At 37.1% G+C, this 21,264-nt stretch overlaps 1 protein-coding gene across 1 annotated transcript in view; it reads right to left on the reverse strand.

Moving 5' to 3' along the window:
• RABL3 (RAB, member of RAS oncogene family like 3) overlaps nt 1-21,264 on the reverse strand; it is a 46,358-nt gene that overhangs the window by 19,478 nt on the left and 5,616 nt on the right. Inside the window, exon 2 of the mRNA XM_027530985.1 lies at nt 20,416-20,507. Coding sequence (XP_027386786.1) covers nt 20,416-20,507 — 92 coding nt within the window. The remainder of the gene's footprint in view (nt 1-20,415; nt 20,508-21,264) is intronic.

A 21,264-nucleotide genomic window follows, 5' to 3' on the forward strand; every position in this document is an offset into this window, starting at 1 on the left:
CATTTGCAACAACATGGTTGGATCTTGAGGGAGTTATGCTAAGTGAAATAAGCCACATGGAACAACAGACTGGTTCCAAATAGGAAAAGGAGTTTTGTCAAGGCTGTATATTGTCACCCTGTTTATTTTAACTTATATGCAGAGTACATCATGAGAAACGCTGGACTGGAAGAAACACAAGCTGAAATCAAGATTGCCAGGAGAAATATCAATAACCTCAGATATGCAGATGACACCACCCTTACGGCAGAAAGTGAAGAGGAACTCAAAAGCCTCTTGATGAAAGTGAAAGTGGAGAGTGAAAAAGTTGGCTTAAAGCTCAACATTCAGAAAACAAGATCATGGCATCCGGTCCCACCACTTCATGGGAAATAGATGGGAAAACAGTGGAAACAGTGTCAGACTTTATTTTGGGGGCTCCAAAATCACTACAGATGGTGACTGCAGCCATTAAATTAAAAGATGCTTACTCCTTGGAAGGAAAGTTATGACCAACCTAGACAGCATATTCAAAAGCAGAGACATTACTTTGCCAACAAAGGTTCGTCTAGTCAAGGCTATGGTTTTTCCTGTGGTCATGTATGGATGTGAGAGTTGGACTGTGAAGAAGGCTGAGGGCCGAAGAATTGATGCTTTTGAACTGTGGTGTGGGAGAAGACTCTTGAGAGTCCCTTGGACTGCAAGGAGATCCAACCAGTCCATTCTAAAGGAGATCAGCCCTGGGATTTCTTTGGAAGGAATGATGCTCAAGCTGAAACTCCAGTACTTTGGCCACCTCACACGAAGAGTTGACTCATTGGGAAAGACTCTGATGCTGGGAGGGATTCGGGGCGGGAGGAGAACGGGACGACGGAGGATGAGATGGCTGGATGGCATCACTGACTCGATGGATGTGAGTCTCAGTGAACTCTGGGGGTTGGTGATGGACAGGGAAGCCTGGCGTGCTGCGATTCACGGGGTCGCAAAGAGTCGGACATGACTGAGCGACTGATCTGATCTGATCTGATCACTTATATGTGGAATCTGAATAAAAGGCTAAACTCATAGAAACAGAAAACAGAAAAGTGTTTGCCAGGGGTTGCAGAGGTGGGGGAAATAGGGAGAATTTGGTAAGAAGGTGCAAATTTTCAGCTTTAAAATAATAAGGTCTGAGGATATACAATGTGGTGAGTGTAGTTGGGAACACTCGGCTGTATAACTGAAATATGCTAAGAGAGTAGAATGTAAATGTTCTCACCAAATAAACACGTGAGGTGATGGATGTGCTAATTAACTGGATGGGAGGAATCCTTTCACAATGTATAAGAATATCATCACAATATACATTTATCTTATAATTTTATTAATCATATCTAAACAAAGCTGAAAAAAGTCCTTAAAAAAAAAAAAAAGAAATATACATGCCAGACTTACTGAATCAGTTACTTTTGGGTCCAGTGTTTGGCATGCATAATTTGAAAATTCTTCAAATGACTTTGCTATAACCCCTAGGAATTAAGAATCACTGATTTTATAGAAAGTTGAAACTATTTTGGTATCAGGAGGCCTGACCATACTCCTTGACTGTTACTGATAATCCCTGATATCTTTGAGTCTCAGCTTACTTGCTTATAAAATGAAAATGAAGAAGTTATATTATGTGTATCAAATGGCTCTGAATTAAAAAGTAAGACAGCTGAGTAGAATGAACTGGGACATTCGTATTGACATATATACACTACTGATACTAAGTTTAAAATAGATGAGAATCTACTGTATAGCACAGGGAACTCTACTCAATGTTCTGTGGTGACCCAAATGGGAAGGAAATCCAAAAAGAGATACATGTATACATATAGCTGATTAACTCTGCTGTAGAGTAGAAATTGGGCTTCTCTGGTAGCCCAGCTGGTAAAGAATTCACCTGCAATGCAGGAGACTCCTGTTCAATTCCTGGGTTGGGAAGATTCCCTGGAAAAGGGATAGGCTACACACTCCAGTATTCTTGGGCTTCCCTGGAGGCTCAGATGGAAGACCTGAGTTCGATCCCTGGGTCAGGAAGATCACTTGGAGGAGAGCATGGCAACTCACTTCAGTATTCTTGCCTGGAGAATCCCACAGATAGAGTAACCTGGTGTGCTGCAGTCCATGGGGTCGCAAAGGGTCGAAGACAACTGAGCAACTAAGCAGAGCATAGCACAGAGTAGAAACTAACAACGTTGTAAGGCAGCTATACTCCAATAAAAATTAATTTTAAAAAGATAGCTGAGTAGTTAAAATATATATCATAAAATACATGTACTATATTTAACAGAATGCTTCATACTTTTTACTTAATGACATTCTTTTTTTTAGATCCAAATCATTATGTCCAAGGAAAATTTTAAATAAATAAGATATTCTACAGATAGCCACAATGACATTAAGAGAAGACAATGATTAGAATGGCAACAAAGAGGACAGGAAACACAAATGACAATACCAAATCACAGTAGTTGTGGACCACTGTGGTAACAGAAAGTAATTCTGTAGAATGTGATACAAGTTATCACTATTTTGCAATTATATGGCATAAATAACATAATAAAGGATCATGCTAAATCATCAATAAAAAGATTAAACTACATGAATTCTGTTTTTAAAACAAGAAAATGTTTAATACATTTGATCAAGATTTCTAAGCACAACCACTGAAATGAACAATATGAGATATTATAAGGCATTAGTTATCTGGTATCAAAAAGCTCAGCCATTTTGATGAAGCTCTCTTGATCCTGCCACCTTCCCTGGCTTCAAAACCAACCAGGACTGGTTAGGTAGTCCTCCTATTTGCTCCATAATACGCTGCACAGTTCTATCATTTCACTAACCACACTGTCATTTATCTGCCAGTATCTCTTCTATTAGATTCCTGAGCTTAAAAGCAGGAACTATATTATTCAACTTTGTAAGCCTAGAACATAGCATAATACCTAGCACATATTAGATATTTGGATATGCTTGGTTAAATCAAAGAAAAGATTCAGGGTGTCTCATCCTCTAAGGTTTTATTATATTCTGTTTATTATTTTACTGAATTCCAGCGCTTCTCAAGTACAGTTCTGAGAACAAACTAAATTAGAACCAATAGGAAGGCTTATTTAAAAAAAATATTCTTGGACAACTCCTGATGCCTCCGGAGTAGGGCTCAAAAATCTGAATTTTGAAAGATAGCTCCCTAGGTGATTCTGATACATAATTAACTTGGACAACCATTTAAGTACATCACTTTTGTCTCTACTGGTATTTCAAATGTCTAATGTTGCCTCCCCTAAATGACTGTAACTCATTCCATAACAGCCACCATGTAACACAATTTGCAGGTAGCATGCCCTCCTAGCCTTGCAATGTACCAAGTCTGTTAGGCAGTTCCCTTCTGGCAGTACGTACTTCAAAACTGGACTGACCTACTCATCTATACTCTTCACCACAAAATACTTTCCTTAATCAAATCTTTTCATGTTTCTTTCCAGAATTAGAAGAGAAGATGCCCTTCTTCCTTTCCAAACTGCTGAATTAAACTAAGTTTAACTTACTTCAAATGTAACGAGTCCTACGAACTTTAAACCACAGCTTGCAGCTATGACATTGTATCTTTTATATGGGTAAGTGATCTCCAAGGGAAAGCATGACATTATAACAAGTATTGCTCTTGACACATTAAGTGGTACCTTGCTGCTACACTAAGAGTTCAACATGATGGAGGGTAATGCCAAACTCTAAGAAATGTGTTTTATATTTAAATCAGGTCATCAGGGATCCAATACTTAGTCATGACAGACTTTACAGCTCAGAAGGAATGGTTTTTCTCAACAGGCAGCAACAGTATGTGCTGATCATCAAATGGGAAAAGGAACCATACTGTAACTTTGGTCCTTCTCATTTACTCACCTCTTTACTTTTTATTGGAAACCAAGTCAAGATCAAGTATAACAGGTTTTGTCTCATTTGAAGAGTTTATTCATTGTTTGTAATTTATAAAAAGAAGAAACAAATTTAGTAAAGAAAATGACACACACCAGGAAAGAGCAGTGTATGTTTTAAATGTTCTTTAATAAGTTTGGTTTGATATGTGTGCCTGTAAACTATTGTTAAAGACAGGCAGGAAGGTAGGAGTCTTAGGAGACAGTTGGGAGAAAAGACAGGACAGAAAAAAGTCAACAATGTGAGTGTATCAGGGGAACAGGAATTGAATTTGTCTCATTCTTCACAGTGTCTGATACCCAGGAGGTATGCAATATATATACTGAATGAACAAATGAATGAATGAATGAATAATATCATGAAGGTTTCTGCTAACTGTTTTGCCTTCAGCCAAGTTCATTTCCTCTATTAAAAAAAAAAAACCCTTCACTTTCCCCTTCTATTCTGTACTCACTTACTCTTTTACTTAACTTCTAAACTTTGTGAAAGATTGATTTAAACCTCTGTCTATATTTTCTCTCTGCCTACTCACATCATTTGGTTTCTATTAACATTCCATTGCATTTTAAAAGGTCAGCACTGTGTCATTACCAAATGCAGTTTTTCCTCTCAGTCATTATCTCTCTATACTATTTCACACTAAAAATCAATCCCTCCTTCATGAGAGTCTTGTCTCTTTTTTGCTCTTGTGGTTTTTCATCACCTTGGCTATCCCTCCTCTCTCTTCCTTTTTCTGACCCTGCTTTTCACCATCAACTCCCTAAATATACCTCAAGGCTCTCCCTCAGCTCTTCTCTTTCTAAATTTTCCTTTCTGAAAACCTCATTAGCTCTCATGGTTCAAGATTATCCCCACAGAGATGATTCCGTCTCAGAATTTTCTCTTAAGCTTCAGCACGTCAAATGCTTTCTCAGCAGCTTCAGGTGGATAGCTCATAGATCCCTCCATTCATCATGTCCAGAGTAGAATTTCCATTTCCTTCTCTTTCACCTGTAATATATATCCCCCTTCTTAAGGAACAGTCCAGCTGTCTGTTGCCCAGGCTACCCATTTAATCATTAACACTCAGTATAATTTTGTTCCTCACAAGCACTTCACTTTTTCTCATCAACTGCTGTAACACTTATATTCTATACAAGAGCTATTCCACAGAACTTTCTGTGATGATGGAAATGTCAAATATAATAATTATCAGCAATATGTGAGTTCTGAGCACTTGAAATGTGGTTAGTTAACTAGACAACTAAATTTTTAATTTTAGTTCATTTAAATTTAAATCTTCACATGAATCTAGTCATTACTATATTTAACAACACCAGAATACCTTTTTCTTAACACCATTCTGGAACAAAAGGTAATACAAAATAGTGATCAAAAGCACAGGCTCTTGAACCAGACTGTCTGCGTTGGAATTCCATTTCCATTACTTTCTGGCAGTGTGAACATGAACAAAGCAGTTAAGACTTCTGGGCTGCAGCTACTTCATGTGTCAGATAGGGAAGCTAACAGTATCTACCTTGACAGACTGTGAGCATTAAGGGTCATGGATTAATATATTAAATAGGTGCCTAGTCAAAGTAAGCACTAAAAAAAACGTTAGCCATCATTCAATAATACTATTATTTTAAAGATCATTTATATAAACCCTTGGCCCACCTACTTGTTCCCAGCTCATATTCTTAGTGTTAACAAGACTGCCTCTAAAAAATTTTTTTCTCCCTACTGCTTGCATATTGTTATGCTGCCCAAAAGGAATTCAGTAAATATTGATTGTATGCAATGTGTAAATTAGAGTTAAAAATCCCATTAAAGTAAACTAGAAATGACAAATCAATTTCCTTATTTATAGTTTGTGAAAATATTAAATTCTGTAAGTCTTATTTTCATAATTAAGCACAGCCATGCATTATATTGGTCCCATTAGACTTTGGGCAACAAAATAAGAACACAGTAATGAATGAAGGATACCACAAAATAAAACTTTTCTCCTTTTTTCCTTCAATTCAGTTATGAACACTTCTGCAGTGCATACTAAATCCAAAATGTTAATAATTACTGAATACATACTTTCTATCCCTGGGTTGGGAAGATCCCCTGGAGAAGGGAACAGCTACCCACTCCAGTATTCTGGCCTGGAGAATTCCAGGGACTGCATAGTCCATGGGGTCACAAAGAGTCAGATATGACTGAGCGACTTTGACTTTCACTCACAGACTTCAACATCATTAGCTTCACCCAGCACTTGAAATTAAACAATTATATTATCACCTTTACCATCTCTGTTTTTAGCTGGCTCTTAACAGATGTGTGAAATGAGCTAAATGGGGCAACTGTTTTTAAGAGTTCTGAAGAGTGTATATTTATGGATCTTTACTGATTCTGGATATCCTCATCATAGGTTTCAATAAGAGAGAGGCTGTAATTGCAATATAAAAGCTGCTAGAGAAGAATGTGTTCTTCCAAGTTATCTGGATAGAAGTCTTATTAGATTTAATCATTCTTGCTAGAGGGAAGAACTGTTCACTTTGTTATAACAACAGTCAAAATAAGTTATATGTCTATCAGAACTTTCCTTAAAAGTATTGTTTAAAAATGCCTTTTACTTATGCTGTCACTCAAGAAATGCATTTTTCTCAAACAAGACACATCAACCAGCCCAATTCAACGAAGAGTAATAAAAGCAAGGTCATTTTCATCCCCACATGCTCCACTTTTCCATAGTAATACAATTCAGGCCAGCCTGGCTTTAAAGGAGTCAGTAACACACTCATTCCTGGAGAAGGAAATGGCAACCCACTCTAGTGTTCTTGCCTGGAGAATCCCAGGGACAGAGGAGCCTGGTGGGCTGCCATCTATGGGGTCGCACAGAGTTAGACACGACTGAAGTGACTTAGCAGCAGCAGCAACACATTCATTGCAGTAAAATCTGTCGCATTATTACATGACACCATCTTCATCTACTATGGCCTTTATTCCAGACTCTCTTTGGGTAGTTTTACATCTTCTCCAGTGTTTCCTGGAACTATGGAGGGAGCTCAAAACTCGGCAGTCTTTCATAAGCTAACTCAAGGAAACTTTAATTTCACTTTCTTCAAAAGCAGAGGTTTCTGAAGGAAACCTAACTGTATCCTATTTACAAGAAATACATTATAAATATAAGGGTATAGGAAACATAAGAGATAGAAGTAAGATATACCACAAAACATTAACTAAAAATAAATTGGTTTATATAATATAGTACTATTAGCTATAGTCACCATGTTGTATCTTATATCCCCAGAGCTTATTTATCTTATTATGGGAAGTTTGTACCTTTTGACTACCTTTACCTGTAATAACCCTCCCCTTTCTCCACCCCTGACTCTGGCAACCACCAATCTATTCTCTGTTCCCATGAGTTTGTTTTTTTCCAGATTCCACAACTAAGTGTGCTAATACAAAGACTGTCTTTCTCTAACTTATTTCACTTCGCATAAAGCCCTCAAGGTCTATTCTTGTTATTTCAAAAGGCAGAATTTGCTTCTTTTTTATGGCTGAATAATATTTCATTGCATATACATTTTATCCATTCATTCTTTAATGACACTTAGATCTTAAAAATTCTCATGAAAACAAGAAAAAAACCTTACACGTTAATAAAGATATTGTAATAATTTCTCAATATAGACATGTATCAAGTCATTATGTTCTACACCTTAAACTAATGCAAAGTCACATGTCAATTATATCTCAATAAAACTGGGGGAAAAAGTGGATTTAGCTGTTTTATTACCAGACAAAATAGATTTCAAGGTACAACGTATTACTGGATACAGAGAGGATATATCACAATAATAAAATGTTAAATCCTTCAGGAAGTTTAAACAATCTTAAATTAGTACACATCTAGTAAAAAACCTCAAAATATATAAACAAAAAATTGGCACAACTAAAATGAGGAATAGACAAATCCACACTTAAAGTTGGAGATTATAATACTCATTCCTTAGCAACTGATGAAACAAGCAGACAAAGAAAATCAGTTGGGATAGACAAGATTTGAACAAAAAGATGAACAAACTTGACCTAATTGATATAGTTAAAACAATGCGTGCCAGCAGTTACAAAACTGCATTCTTTTCAAGTGCAAATTAAATATTTACCAAAATGAATTTGCTTTGGAATAAAGCAAATGTCATCAAATTTCAGAAAATGAAATCATATATCATATGTTCTAAACACAATGAAAGTAAGCTAGAAATCAATAATTTAAAGGTAAAAAAAATTCTCAAAGCTGGGAAATTAAGTGGTACATTTCTAAACAACCTATGAGTCAAAGAAGAAATCATAATGGAATTTAGACGGTATTCTAAACTGAATGATAATGAACAAAATTTCAGAGAGGCAACTAAAGCTGTGCCTAGATAGAAAGAAATTTAGAGCCTTAGAGCTCTAAAAGGAAGCCTGAAACAAACCCAGCAAAACAACCACCTAGTGCAAGAAGTTAGAAAAAAACACAGCTAATTAAACCCAAAGAAAGTATAGACATCATAGAGTAAAGAGCAGAAATTAATGAAATAGAAAATAAACATGTAGTAGATAAAATCAACAAAGCCAAAAACTGGTCCTTGATAGACTCTGGAAAGCCTGACCAAGAAAATAAGAGAAAAGCCACAAATTACCCCTATCAGAAATTAAAAAAAAGAAATATTATTACAGATCCTACAGATAATGAAAGATGACAGAGGATATAAAAATAAATTTTTTGACAATTTACACAAAATAGATACATTATTTAAAAAACATGTTACCAAAATTGATTTGGAAGAAATATATAGTCATTTTCATATTTTCTTTAATGTTATTTAAAAACTTCCCACAAAGAAAACTTTAGGCCTGGAGGTTTTTAATTGTGAATTCTTCCAAATACCTAGGGAAGAAACAAAACCAAACTTAAATAAAGTCTTCCAGAGAACAGACACAGAAATAAAACTTGCCAACTCATTTTACAAGACTAGCATAATCCTGATACTAAAATCCCAAAAGGAGATTATAAGAAAGAACGGTGATAGGCCAATGTTTCTCATGAGTTTAGATGTAAATATTAGAAAAAAAAAGAGGGCTTCCCTGGTGGCTCAGAGAGTAAAGAATCTGCCTGCAGTGTAGGAGATCCAGGTTTGATCCCTGGGTCGGGAAGATCCCCAGAAGGAAATGGCAATTCACTCCAGTATTCTTGCCTGGGAAATCCCAGAGACAGAGGAGCCTGGCGGGTTATAGTCCATGGAGTCGCCAAAAGCTAGACACGACTGAGTGACTAACACACTAAACACACTACATTTGAAAGAGTATTAGCAAACTGAATCCAGTAATATTATGAAAAGAATACATCAAGACCAAGTTGGATTTACTCCAAGAATGCAAAGTTGGTTTCACATTTAAAGATCAATCAACAAACTTACCATAGTTAAAAAATAAAGAAAGGAAATTATGATCACCATGCAAAAGCACCTGATAAAATCCAACACCAGTTTGTGATACAAACTCTCATCAAAATAGAAAGAGAAGGTAACTTTAATCTGATAAAGTATATCTACAATAAGTCCTATAGCAAATACCATATTTAACGGTATTACATTAAAAATTTCCTGAGACTGGGAATGAGACAAGGATGCCTGTTAGCACTGCTTCTAACTAACACTCTTCTGAATGGAAATTTAGCCGATTCAATAAGAAAAGGGGAAAAACCCCCAAATAAGACAAAACATAAATTACATGAGCAGACTGGGCTCTGTATGGATAAGAGGGGCAAGTGGAAGCAGGGCAGAAGATTGAATTTTATGTTCAATTTCAATTTCAAATTGTAAAGCACTAGACCGTAACTTCACACGTTTTAAGCTTCTCTGATCTTCCCTACAAACCTGTAGGCTAGATAAAACAGGTATTATTTACCTTTAGTTTGGAAATGACACACAAGGCTCAGAGAAGTAAACTGATTAGTCTGTCTCTCTTTAAAAAGCAAAGGCAATATGGGGACTGACCAAGGAAGTGGGAGTTCAATTTTAAGTTTCTTTTCAGTACGTCATGCTTTCTCAAGGAAAAGGAGCTAGAAAAAGTCCAAAGGGAAATCATGCCCAGAACTTATTACTGGGTGTACCAAACTTAAAGTTGCCACTGAACTCATTATCTACAATTTCTTTTTCTTCCCATAGCTAAGAATCTGGGAACACAGTAGGCTGAAATGACACAGACAAGTTCCTTCTGACTCCAACTCATAGAAATGCCACACACAAAAAATATATTTTTAAAATAAAAAAGACAAGCTCAAGAGAGAAAGAGTGAGAGGGAGAGAGAGAGAGAAAAAAAAGGAAATTTCCCAGATGCTAGAAATGAAGAAAAAAAGTTTAGAATGTAAAGTGGGAACTGACCCAGACTCAGATATAGTTTCAAGGGTTGGTCCCCAGAGTTACAGTGCCCAGACAAGAATAGGGATCCATTTTCCAGCTTTCAAAGCGAGAGTATATGTGGATGAGTGACAAAGAACAGATTCGCTTCTTGAAATGTGGACCCTTCATGAGCAGCCCAGTCAGTGAAAAAGAGTAGGAAAAACAGTTCACTGGATCAGGAAAGCAGGAAAAACTTTCTGTCAGGGATCTTGTAGAGAGCAGATGAAAGATCCACAAAAAATACACACCACAATTGGATACTGGGGGACTTTACATTATTAAGATGGCATGGACATTCCAACCCAAGAAATTACAGGGACCACTGAAATCTCTGGAGCTCTGCAGCAACAGGAACAAAAAGGCACTGTACTCTCAAAACATAAAATATAAGACTTCAAAAGGGAAGTGGGAAAAAAAATTCTGTTTGAAGATGTGGTCATCTTCAAAGAGTTACAAACCATACAGGAGGTACATTTCCATGAGGCTGAGTCAGCATATACAGCAAGTAGGAGATCTGCTATCCACCCAGAAAAAAGAATAGAATAATCCAAAGAAACCACGAAATATTATGTTGAAAATGATTAAAATAAAAAAAGATAATTAAAAATCAGAATATTTTGAAAAATTTTGACGTTTGAGAAAGAACCAAAGGAACAACTAGAAATTAAAAATTACAGTTACTGAAATTAAAAAACTGAGTGGATTTATTAAAAAATGGATTAGACACAGTTGAAGAGATTCTTAGTTAACCAGAAAGTGAATGTGAGTACATTATCCAGAATGCACCACAGAGAAATAAACAATAGAAAACATGAGAAGATGGCGAAGGAGTAGGACAGGGAGAACACTTTCTCCCCCACAAATTCATCAAAAGAACATTTAAGCGCCGAGTAAATTCCACAGAACTTCTGAATGCTGGCAGAGGACATCAGGCACCCAGAAAAGCAACCCAAGTCTTCGAAAGGAGGCAGGAAAAAATATAAAAGACCAAAAAAGAGACAAAAGAGGGAGGGACGGAGTTCCGTCCGGGGAAGGGAGTCTTAAAAAGAGAGAAGTTTCCAAACACCAGGAAACCTTCTCACTGCCAAATCTGTGCAGAGCCTTGGAAGCACAGAGGGCAACATAACAGGGAGGAAAAATAAATAAACAGTTAAAACCCACAGATTATGAACCCTACAGTAACTCCCCCAGCGGAGAAGCAGCGCAGCCTGCACACGCCATTAGCAAGCGGGGGCTGGGCAGGGAGGCTGCAGCGCGGACTGCATCGCTTAGAGTAAGGATCTGGCCTGAATACCCCGAGCGCTATCTGAGCGAAATAATTTGGGCTAGCAAACCGGACTGTGGGATATCTACCACGCGAAAAGCCAGCCCTAACCTAAGACACCGCCAGGCCCGAGCACGGAACAAAGGACTGAACAGAGATAGCCGGCTGCAGACCATCCCCCTCCGGTGACAGGCAGCCAGAGCCGGAAGGGGGCAATTGCAGCCCTAGAGAGACATTATCTATAAAACTATAACCAGGCTTCTTTGCTAACTAAGATTTCTTGGGGGTCTGGGCGGTCAACATCCGCCTGAGAAGGTGCGCCGGTTGTACACTTAGATAACTGAGCGGCGGGGAGGCGATAAGTCACAGCAATCGCGCTCGCCAAACACCTCATCAGCAGAGCTGCTCCGACCTGGGAAGGGCACAAAACGCAGGCCCAACTGAGTCTAGGCCTCTGAGGACTACCCGAGTGCCTGAACCTGAGCGGTTTGGACCTGAGAGGTGCAGGCAGCCCAGGGCCAGCCACAGATGGTTCCCGGGCCACGGAGGAGCAACCTAGAGCCTGAGCAGTGTGCGCCGTGAGTGGGGGCAGACCCAGTGTGGCTGAGGCACTGCGAGCACACGCCAGTGTTATTTGTTTGCAGCGTCCCTCCCTCCCCACAGCGTGACTGAACAAGTGAGTCTAAAAAAGAAAAAAAAAAAAAAAGTGTCCTTCACCGTCCCCTTTGTGTCAGGGTGGAAACCAGACACTGAAGAGACCAGCAAACAGAAGAAGCTATAACAGAGGGAACTGCCTTGGAAGCTACAAGCAATAGATTAAAACCCTGTGGTTAGTACCGTCTACATAGGAAGGGGCCTATAGATCTTGAGAAATATAAGTCAGACCAAGGAACTAGCCGAAAATGAACTGAACTCACAATACTGACAACAAAACCAGAGAAAGTCCTAGATATATTTTTACTATTTTTATGATCATTCCTTCTTTTTTTAAATTAAAAAAAAAATTTAAGTCCTATATTATTCCTTTAATTTTCACTTTTATAACCTACTATTACTTTGCAAACAAAAAAAAAGACCTTATTTTTTTAAAGCAAACTTCATATATATATTTTTTATAATTTTTTTGACCTTTTTTTTTTCTTCTTTTCTTTAACATTGTATTTTTGAAATTCCAAACTCTACTCTAGATTTTTAATTTTAGCTTTTTGGTATTTGTTATCAATTTTGTACCTATATTTTTTTTCTTTTTATAATTTTTGTGACTTTTTTTTTCTCTCTTTCTTTCTCTTCTTCTTTTATATAACATTGTATACCTGAAATTCCAAACTCAACTCTAGATTTTTAATTTATGCTTTTTGGTATTTGTTATCAATTTTGTACCTATATTTTCTTTATAATTTTTGCGACTTTGTTTTTGTTTGTTTTTTTTCTCTCTTTTTCTTCTTTTTTTTTAACACTGTATTTTTGAAATTCCAAACTCTACTCTAGATTTTTAACTTTTGCTTTCTGGTATTTGTTATCAATTTTATACCTATGTTTTCTTTATAATTTTTGCGACTTTTTGTTTTTTTGTTTTTTTTTCTCTTTCTTTTCCTTCTTCTTTTCTTTAACATTGTATTTTTGAAATTCCAAACTCTACTCTAGATTTTTAATTTTTGCGTTTATGTATTTGTTACCAATTTTGTACCTTTAAGAACCCAATCTTCAGTACCCATTTTTCACTAGGGAGAGAGATTACTGGCTTGACTGCTCTCTCTCCTTTTGGACTCTTCTTTTTCTCCACCAGGTCGCCTGTGTCTCCTCCCTAACCCCTCTCTACTCTACCCAACTCTGTGAATTTCTGTGTGTTGCAGACTGTGGAGAACACTCAGGGAACTGATTACTGGCTGGATCTGTCTCCCTCCTTTTCATTCCCCACTTTTATCCTCCTGGCCACCTCTGCCTCCTTCCTCCTTCTCTTCTCTGTATAACTCCGTGAACATCTCTGAGCGGTCCAGTTGTGGAGTGCACATAAGGAAGTGATTACTAGCTAGCCCACTCTCTCCTCTATTGATTCCACCTCATCTCATCCGGGTCACCTCTAACTCCCTCCTCCCTCTTCTCTTCTCCATGTAATGCTGTGAACCTCTCTGGGTGACCCTTATGGCGGAGAAACTTTTCATCTTTAACGTAGATGTTTTATCAATGGTGCTGTATAGAAGGAGAAGTTTTGAAACTACTGTAAAAATAAGACCGATAACTGGAAGCAGGAGGCTTAAGTCCAAACCCTGACTCCAGGGAACTCCTGACTCCAGGGAACATTAATTGACAGGAGCTCATCAAATGCCTCCATACCTACACCGAAAGCAAGCACCACACAAGGGCCAACAAGTTCCAGGGCAAGACATACCAAACAAATTCTCCAGCAACAAAGGAACACAGCCCTGAGCTCCAAGATACAGGCTACCCAAAGTCACCCCAAAACCATAGACATCTGATAACTCATTACTGGACACTTCACTGCACTCCAGAGAGAAGAAATACAGCTCCACCACCAGAATACTGACACAAGCTTCCCTAACCAAGAAACCTTGACAAGCCACCTGTACAAACCCACACACAGTGAGGAAACGCCACAATAAAGAGAACTCCACAAACTGCCAGAATACAGAAAGGACACCCCAAACTCAGCAATTTAAACAAGATGAAGAGACAGAGGAATACCCAGCAGATAAAGGAACAGGATAAATGCCCACCAAACCAAACAAAAGAGGAAGAGATAGGGAATCTACCTGATAAAGAATTCCGAATAATGATAGTGAAATTGATCGAAAATCTTGAAATCAAAATGGAATCACAGACAAATAGCTTGGAGACAAGGATTGAGAAGATGCAAGAAAGGTTTAACAAGGACCTAGAAGAAATAAAAAAGAGTCAATATATAATGAATAATGCAATAAATGAAATTAAAAACACTCTGGAGGCAACAAATAGTAGAATAACAGAGGCAGAAGATAGGATTAGTGAATTAGAAGATAGAATGGTCGAAATAAATGAATCAGAGAGGAAAAAAGAAAAACAAATTAAAAGAAATGAGGACAATCTCAGAGACCTCCAGGACAATATTAAACGCTACAACATTCGAATCATAGGGGTCCCAGAAGAAGAAGACAAAAAGAAAGACCATGAGAAAATACTTGAGGAGATAATAGTTGAAAACTTCTCTAAAATGGGGAAGGAAAGCAAAACATCCCAAGACATATATTAATCAAATTAACAAAGATCAAACACAAAGAACAAATATTAAAAGCAGCAAGGGAAAAACAACAAATAACACACAAGGGAATTCCCATAAGGATAACAGTTGATCTTTCAATAGAAACCCTTCAAGCCAGGAGGGAATGGCAAGACATACTTAAAGTGATGAAAGAAAATAACCTACAGCCCAGATTATTGTACCCAGCAAGGATCTCATTCCAATATGAAGGAGAAATCAAATGCTTTACAGACAAGCAAAAGCTGAGAGAATTCAGCACCACCAAACCAGCTCTCCAACAAATACTAAAGGATCTTCTCTAGACAGGAAACACAAAAACGGTGTATAAATTCGAACCCAAAACAGCAAAGTAAATGGCAACGGGATCATACTTATCAGTAATTACCTTAAATGTAAATGAGTTGAATGCCCCAACCAAAAGACAAAGACTGGCTGAATGGATACAAAAACAAGACCCCTACATATGTTGTCTACAAGAGACCCACCTAAAAACAGGGGACACATACAGACTGAAAGTGAAGGGCTGGAAGAAGATTTTCCATGCAAATAGGGACCAAAAGAAAGCAGGAGTAGCAATACTCATATCAGATAAAATAGACTTTAAAACAAAGGCTGTGAAAAGAGACAAAGAAGGTCACTACATAATGATCAAAGGATCAATCGAAGAAGAAGATATAACAATTATAAATATATATGCACCCAACACGGGAGCACCACAATATGTAAGGCAAATGCTAACAAGTATGAAAAAAGAAATTAACAATAACACAATAATAGTGGGAGACTTTAATACCCCACTCACACCTATGGATAGATCAACTAAACAGAAAATTAACATGGAAACACAAACTTTAAACGATACAATAGACCAGTTAGACCTAATTGATATCTATAGGACATTTCATCCCAAAACAATGAATTTCACCTTTTTCTCAAGCGCACATAGAACCTTCTCCAGGATAGATCACATCCTGGGCCATAAATCTAGCCTTGGTAAATTCAAAAAAATAGAAATCATTCCAAGCATCTTTTCTGACCACAATGCAGTAAGATTAGATGTCAATTACAGAAGAAAAACTATTAAAAATTCCAACATATGGAGGCTGAACAACACGCTGCTGAATAATCAACAAATCACAGAAGAAATCAAAAAAGAAATCAAAATTTGCATAGAAACGAATGAAAATGAAAACACAACAACCCAAAACCTGTGGGACACTGTAAAAGCCGTCCTAAGGGGAAAGTTCATAGCAATACAGGCATACCTCAAGAAACAAGAAAAAAGTCAAATAAATAACCTAACTCTACACCTAAAGCAACTAGAAAAGGAAGAAATGAAGAACCCCAGGGTTAGTAGAAGGAAAGAGATCTTAAAAATTAGGGCAGAAATAAATGCAAAAGAAACAAAAGAGACCATAGCAAAAATCAACAAAGCCAAAAGCTGGTTCTTTGAAAGGATAAATAAAATTGACAAACCATTAGCCAGACTCATCAAGAAACAAAGGGAGAAAGATCAAATCAATAAAATTAGAAATGAAAATGGAGAGATCACAACAGACAACACAGAAATACAAAGGATCATAAGAGACTACTATTAACAATTATATGCCAATAAAATGGACAACGTGGAAGAAATGGACAAATTCTTAGAAAAGTACAACTTTCCAAAACTGGACCAGGAAGAAATACAAACTCTTAACAGACCCATCACAAGCATGGAAATTGAAACTGTAATCAAAAATCTTCCAGCAAACAAAAGCCCAGGTCCAGACGGCTTCACAGCTGAATTCTACCAAAAATTTAGAGAAGAGCTGACACCTATCCTACTCAAACTCTTCCAGAAAATTGCAGAGGAAGGTAAACTTCCAAACCCATTCTATGAGGCCACCATCACCCTAATACCAAAACTAGACAAAGATCCCACAAAAAAAGAAAACTACAGGCCAATATCACTGATGAACATAGATGCAAAAATCCTTAACAAAATTCTAGCAATCAGAACCCAACAACACATTAAAAAGATCATACACCATGACCAAGTGGGCTTTATCCCAGGGATGCAAGGATTCTTCAATATCCGCAAATCAATCAATGTAATACACCACATTAACAAATTGAAAAATAAAAACCATATGATTATCTCAATAGATGCAGAGAAAGCCGTTGACAAAATTCGACATCCATTTATGATAAAAACTCTCCAGAAAGCAGGAATAGAAGGAACATACCTCAACATAATAAAAGCTATATATGACAAACCCACAGCAAACATTATCCTCAATGGTGAAAAATTGAAAGCATTTCCTCTAAAGTCAGGAATAAGACAAGGGTGCCCACTTTCACCATTACTATTCAACATAGTTTTGGAAGTTTTGGCCACAGCAATCAGAGCAGAAAAAGAAATAAAAGAAATCCAAATTGGAAAAGAAGAAGTAAAACTCTCACTGTTTGCAGACGACATGATCCTCTACATAGAAAACCCTAAAGACTCCACCAGAAAATTACTAGAACTAATCAATGATTATAGTAAAGTTGCAGGATATAAAATCAACACACAGAAATCCCTTGCATTCCTATACACTAGTAATGAGAAAACAGAAAGAGAAATTAAGAAAACAATCCCATTCACCATTGCAACGGAAAGAATAAAATACTTAGGAATATATATACCTAAAGAAACTAAAGACCTATATATAGAAAACTATAAAACACTGGTGAAAGAAATCAAAGAGGACACTAATAGATGGAGAAATATACCATGTTCATGGATTGGAAGAATCAATATAGTGAAAATGAGTATACTACCCAAAGCAATCTATAGATTCAATGCAATCCCTATCAAGCTACCAACAGTATTCTTCACAGAGCTAGAACAAATAATTTCACAATTTGTATGGAAATACAAAAAACCTCGAATAGCCAAAGCAATCTTGAGAAAGAAGAATGGAAAGGAGGAATCAACCTGCCTGACTTCAGGCTCTACTACAAAGCCACAGTCATCAAGACAGTATGGTACTGGCACAAAGACAGAAATATAGATCAACGGAACAAAATAGAAAGCCCAGAGATAAATCCACGCACATATGGACACCTTATCTTTGACAAAGGAGGCAAGAATATACAATGGATTAAAGACAATCTCTTTAACAAGTGGTGCTGGGAAAATTGGTCAACCACTTGTAAAAGAATGAAACTAGAACACTTTCTAACACCATACACAAAAATAAACTCCAAATGGATTAAAGATCTAAACTTAAGACCAGAAACTATAAAACTCCTAGAGGAGAACATAGGCAAAACACTCTCCGACATACATCACAGCAGGATCCTCTATGACCCACCTCCCAGAATATTGGAAATAAAAGCAAAAATAAACAAATGGGACCTAATTAAACTTAAAAGCTTCTGCACAACAAAGGAAACTATAAGCAAGGTAAAAAGACAGCCTTCAGAATGGGAGAAAATAATAGCAAATGAAGCAACTGACAAACAATTAATCTCAAAAATATACAAGCAACTCCTACAGCTCAATTCCAGAAAAATAAGTGACCCAATCAAAAAATGGGCCAAAGAACTAAATAGACATTTCTCCAAAGAAGACATACAGATGGCTAACAAACACATGAAAAGATGCTCAACATCACTCATTATCAGAGAAATGCAAATCAAAACCACTATGAGGTACCATTTTCACGCCAGTCAGAATGGCTGCGATCCAAAAGTCTACAAGCAATAAATGCTGGAGAGGGTGTGGAGAAAAGGGAACCCTCTTACACTGTTGGTGGGAATGCAAACTAGTACAGCCACTATGGAGAACAGTGTGGAGATTCCTTAAAAGACTGGAAATAGAACTGCCTTATGATCCAGCAATCCCACTGCTGGGCATACACACTGAGGAAACCAGAAGGGAAAGAGACACGTGTACCCCAATGTTCATCGCAGCACTGTTTATAATAGCCAGGACATGGAAGCAACCTAGATGTCCATCAGCAGATGAATGGATAAGAAAGCTATGGTACATATACACAATGGAGTATTACTCAGCCATTAAAAAGAATTCATTTGAATCAGTTCTAATGAGATGGATGAAACTGGAGCCTATTATACAGAGTGAAGTAAGCCAGAAAGAAAAACACCAATACAGTACACTAATACATACATATGGAATTTAGAAAGATGGTAACAATAACCCTGTATACGAGACAGCAAAAGAGACATTGATGTATAGAACAGTCTTATCGACTCTGTGGGAGAGGGAGAGGGTGGGAAGATTTGGGAGAATGGCATTGAAACATGTATACTATCATGTATGAAATGAGTTGACAGTCCAGGTTCGATGCACGATACTGGATGCTTGGGGCTGGTGCACTGGGATGACCCAGAGGGATGGTATGGGGAGGGAGGAGGGAGGAGGGTTCAGGATGGGGAACACACGTATACCTGTGGCGGATTCATTTTGATATTTGGCAAAACTAATACAATTATGTAAAGTTTAAAAATAAAATAAAATTAAAAAAAATTAAAAGCTAAAAAAAAAATAAAATAAATAAGAATCAAAAAAAAAAAAAAAGAAAACATGAAAGTGCAATTAAAATATGTGAGGACGAACATCCAACAGAAGTTCTAAAGGAGAAGATAGAGGGAACAAGGCAAGGCAAACAGACAACAGCTAAAAATTTTGAAAAATGAAGACAGACATGAGGTGTACAACTTCTGATCAAGACGACTAAAAACTAACCTACCCCCAAATATAGGTCAGCAAAACTACAGAACATCAAAGATTAAAAAAAAAAATTTTTCTAAAGAAACTAGAGAGAAGAAATTATCTTTAAAAGGAATACTTAGGCTGAAAGATTTCTAATCTTCAGCAATATATATCACAGACTATGGAACAACAGGTGCAATGAACTGAAGGAAAATATAATAGCTGTCAATCGAGCTAATGATTATTTCTTAACTCAATGGAGAAAGGTATGCCAGTATAATAGGGGCTTGGACAGGACTAGCTGGAATTAGCAAGACCAAAATATCTGGAAGGCAGTTAATGCAGTGGAAACAGCACTTGTGTTTCCTAAATGTGAGGTGGAACAGATGACCTAGAAGATTTTGCCTTTACACTGTATTTCTAGCCAAAGTTGACTATCTTAGTGGTAAAGGCTTAAGCAGAATTATTTATGGAGCACATTAAGTGAACTCTAGATATATAGCACAGTAATTAAAAGTGAAGTCTCTGGAATCAGACTAATGAGAATCAAATCTTGACTCTGCTTCTTATGAACTGAATGAATTTGATCAAGTTACTTTACCTCTCTGTGCCTTGATTTTGGTAGCTATATCTCACAGTTTAAAAAAGACTAAATAAGCAAAGACATCTAAAACATTGGGCATAGTATCCAGCACACAGTAGGTATTTAATAAAGACTAGTTATTCTTATTATTTAGTCCTGACTACAGCGCCATAATCTGACCACAAGTTTGAAGAGGTTATCTTTAATAAGACACTGAAAAACTAAAATATAAGAGACACATACTCTGACATCTACTGAGCAGCCCACAGTCCACGATGGATTTCCCAGCACTTGATTCTGGCACAGAAGATGAACTAAGGAAGATTTCCCAACACCTGTAAAAGATACAAGCACTCTAGTCATATAAAAGACATGCTGAAAAGACTAAGCAGGAATAATGTTATGCAAAGCATGGTTGTTTAAAGGGTGTTCATACCATATCGATGATTTAATAAGCTTCACTGATAGAGAAGATGGTTAACGACACTGGTTCTCTCAAATTTAGTATCAGAATCCTCTGAAGGAATTGCTAAACAACATAGAATTCTGGGTCCTGTCCCCAGAGCTTCCAATTCAGCAGGTGTGTCATGGAAGCCAAAGATTTGCACTTCTAACAAATTCCCAGGTAATGTTGATGCTACTGATCCAGGGAACTCACTTTGAGAACTATTCATCCAGGGCAATTTCAAATTAACTAATCCTTTTCCTCTGGAATGATTACATCTATTCAGCTTATTTTAGAATTGTAGACTCTTACACTTTAGAGGTAATCTCCTCTATACTGACCACCAATGCAGAGGTCCCTTTCACAGATCCTGTTAGTTGTTCTTCTGGATTGGGCTTGAATACTGTCAGTGACAGGGATTCACCATTTCACAAATTCATATTTAGATACTTCAGTTCTCCCATACGGTGATCATTGGAAAGCAGTCAATCACTTGGCCTAGACTTATCTTTTGGAAAAGGAGAACAACTTTTCTCCATCTACATGATGGCCCTTTTTCTTTACAGGCAGCAGTTTTCTTTTTATTGAAGTATAGTTGATGTACAATATTATGTTGGTTTCAGGTATACAACATTTAAATACATTAT

The sequence above is a fragment of the Bos indicus x Bos taurus genome, chromosome 1 (assembly GCF_003369695.1).
Source record: "Bos indicus x Bos taurus breed Angus x Brahman F1 hybrid chromosome 1, Bos_hybrid_MaternalHap_v2.0, whole genome shotgun sequence".
Lineage (NCBI taxonomy): Eukaryota > Metazoa > Chordata > Mammalia > Artiodactyla > Bovidae > Bos > Bos indicus x Bos taurus.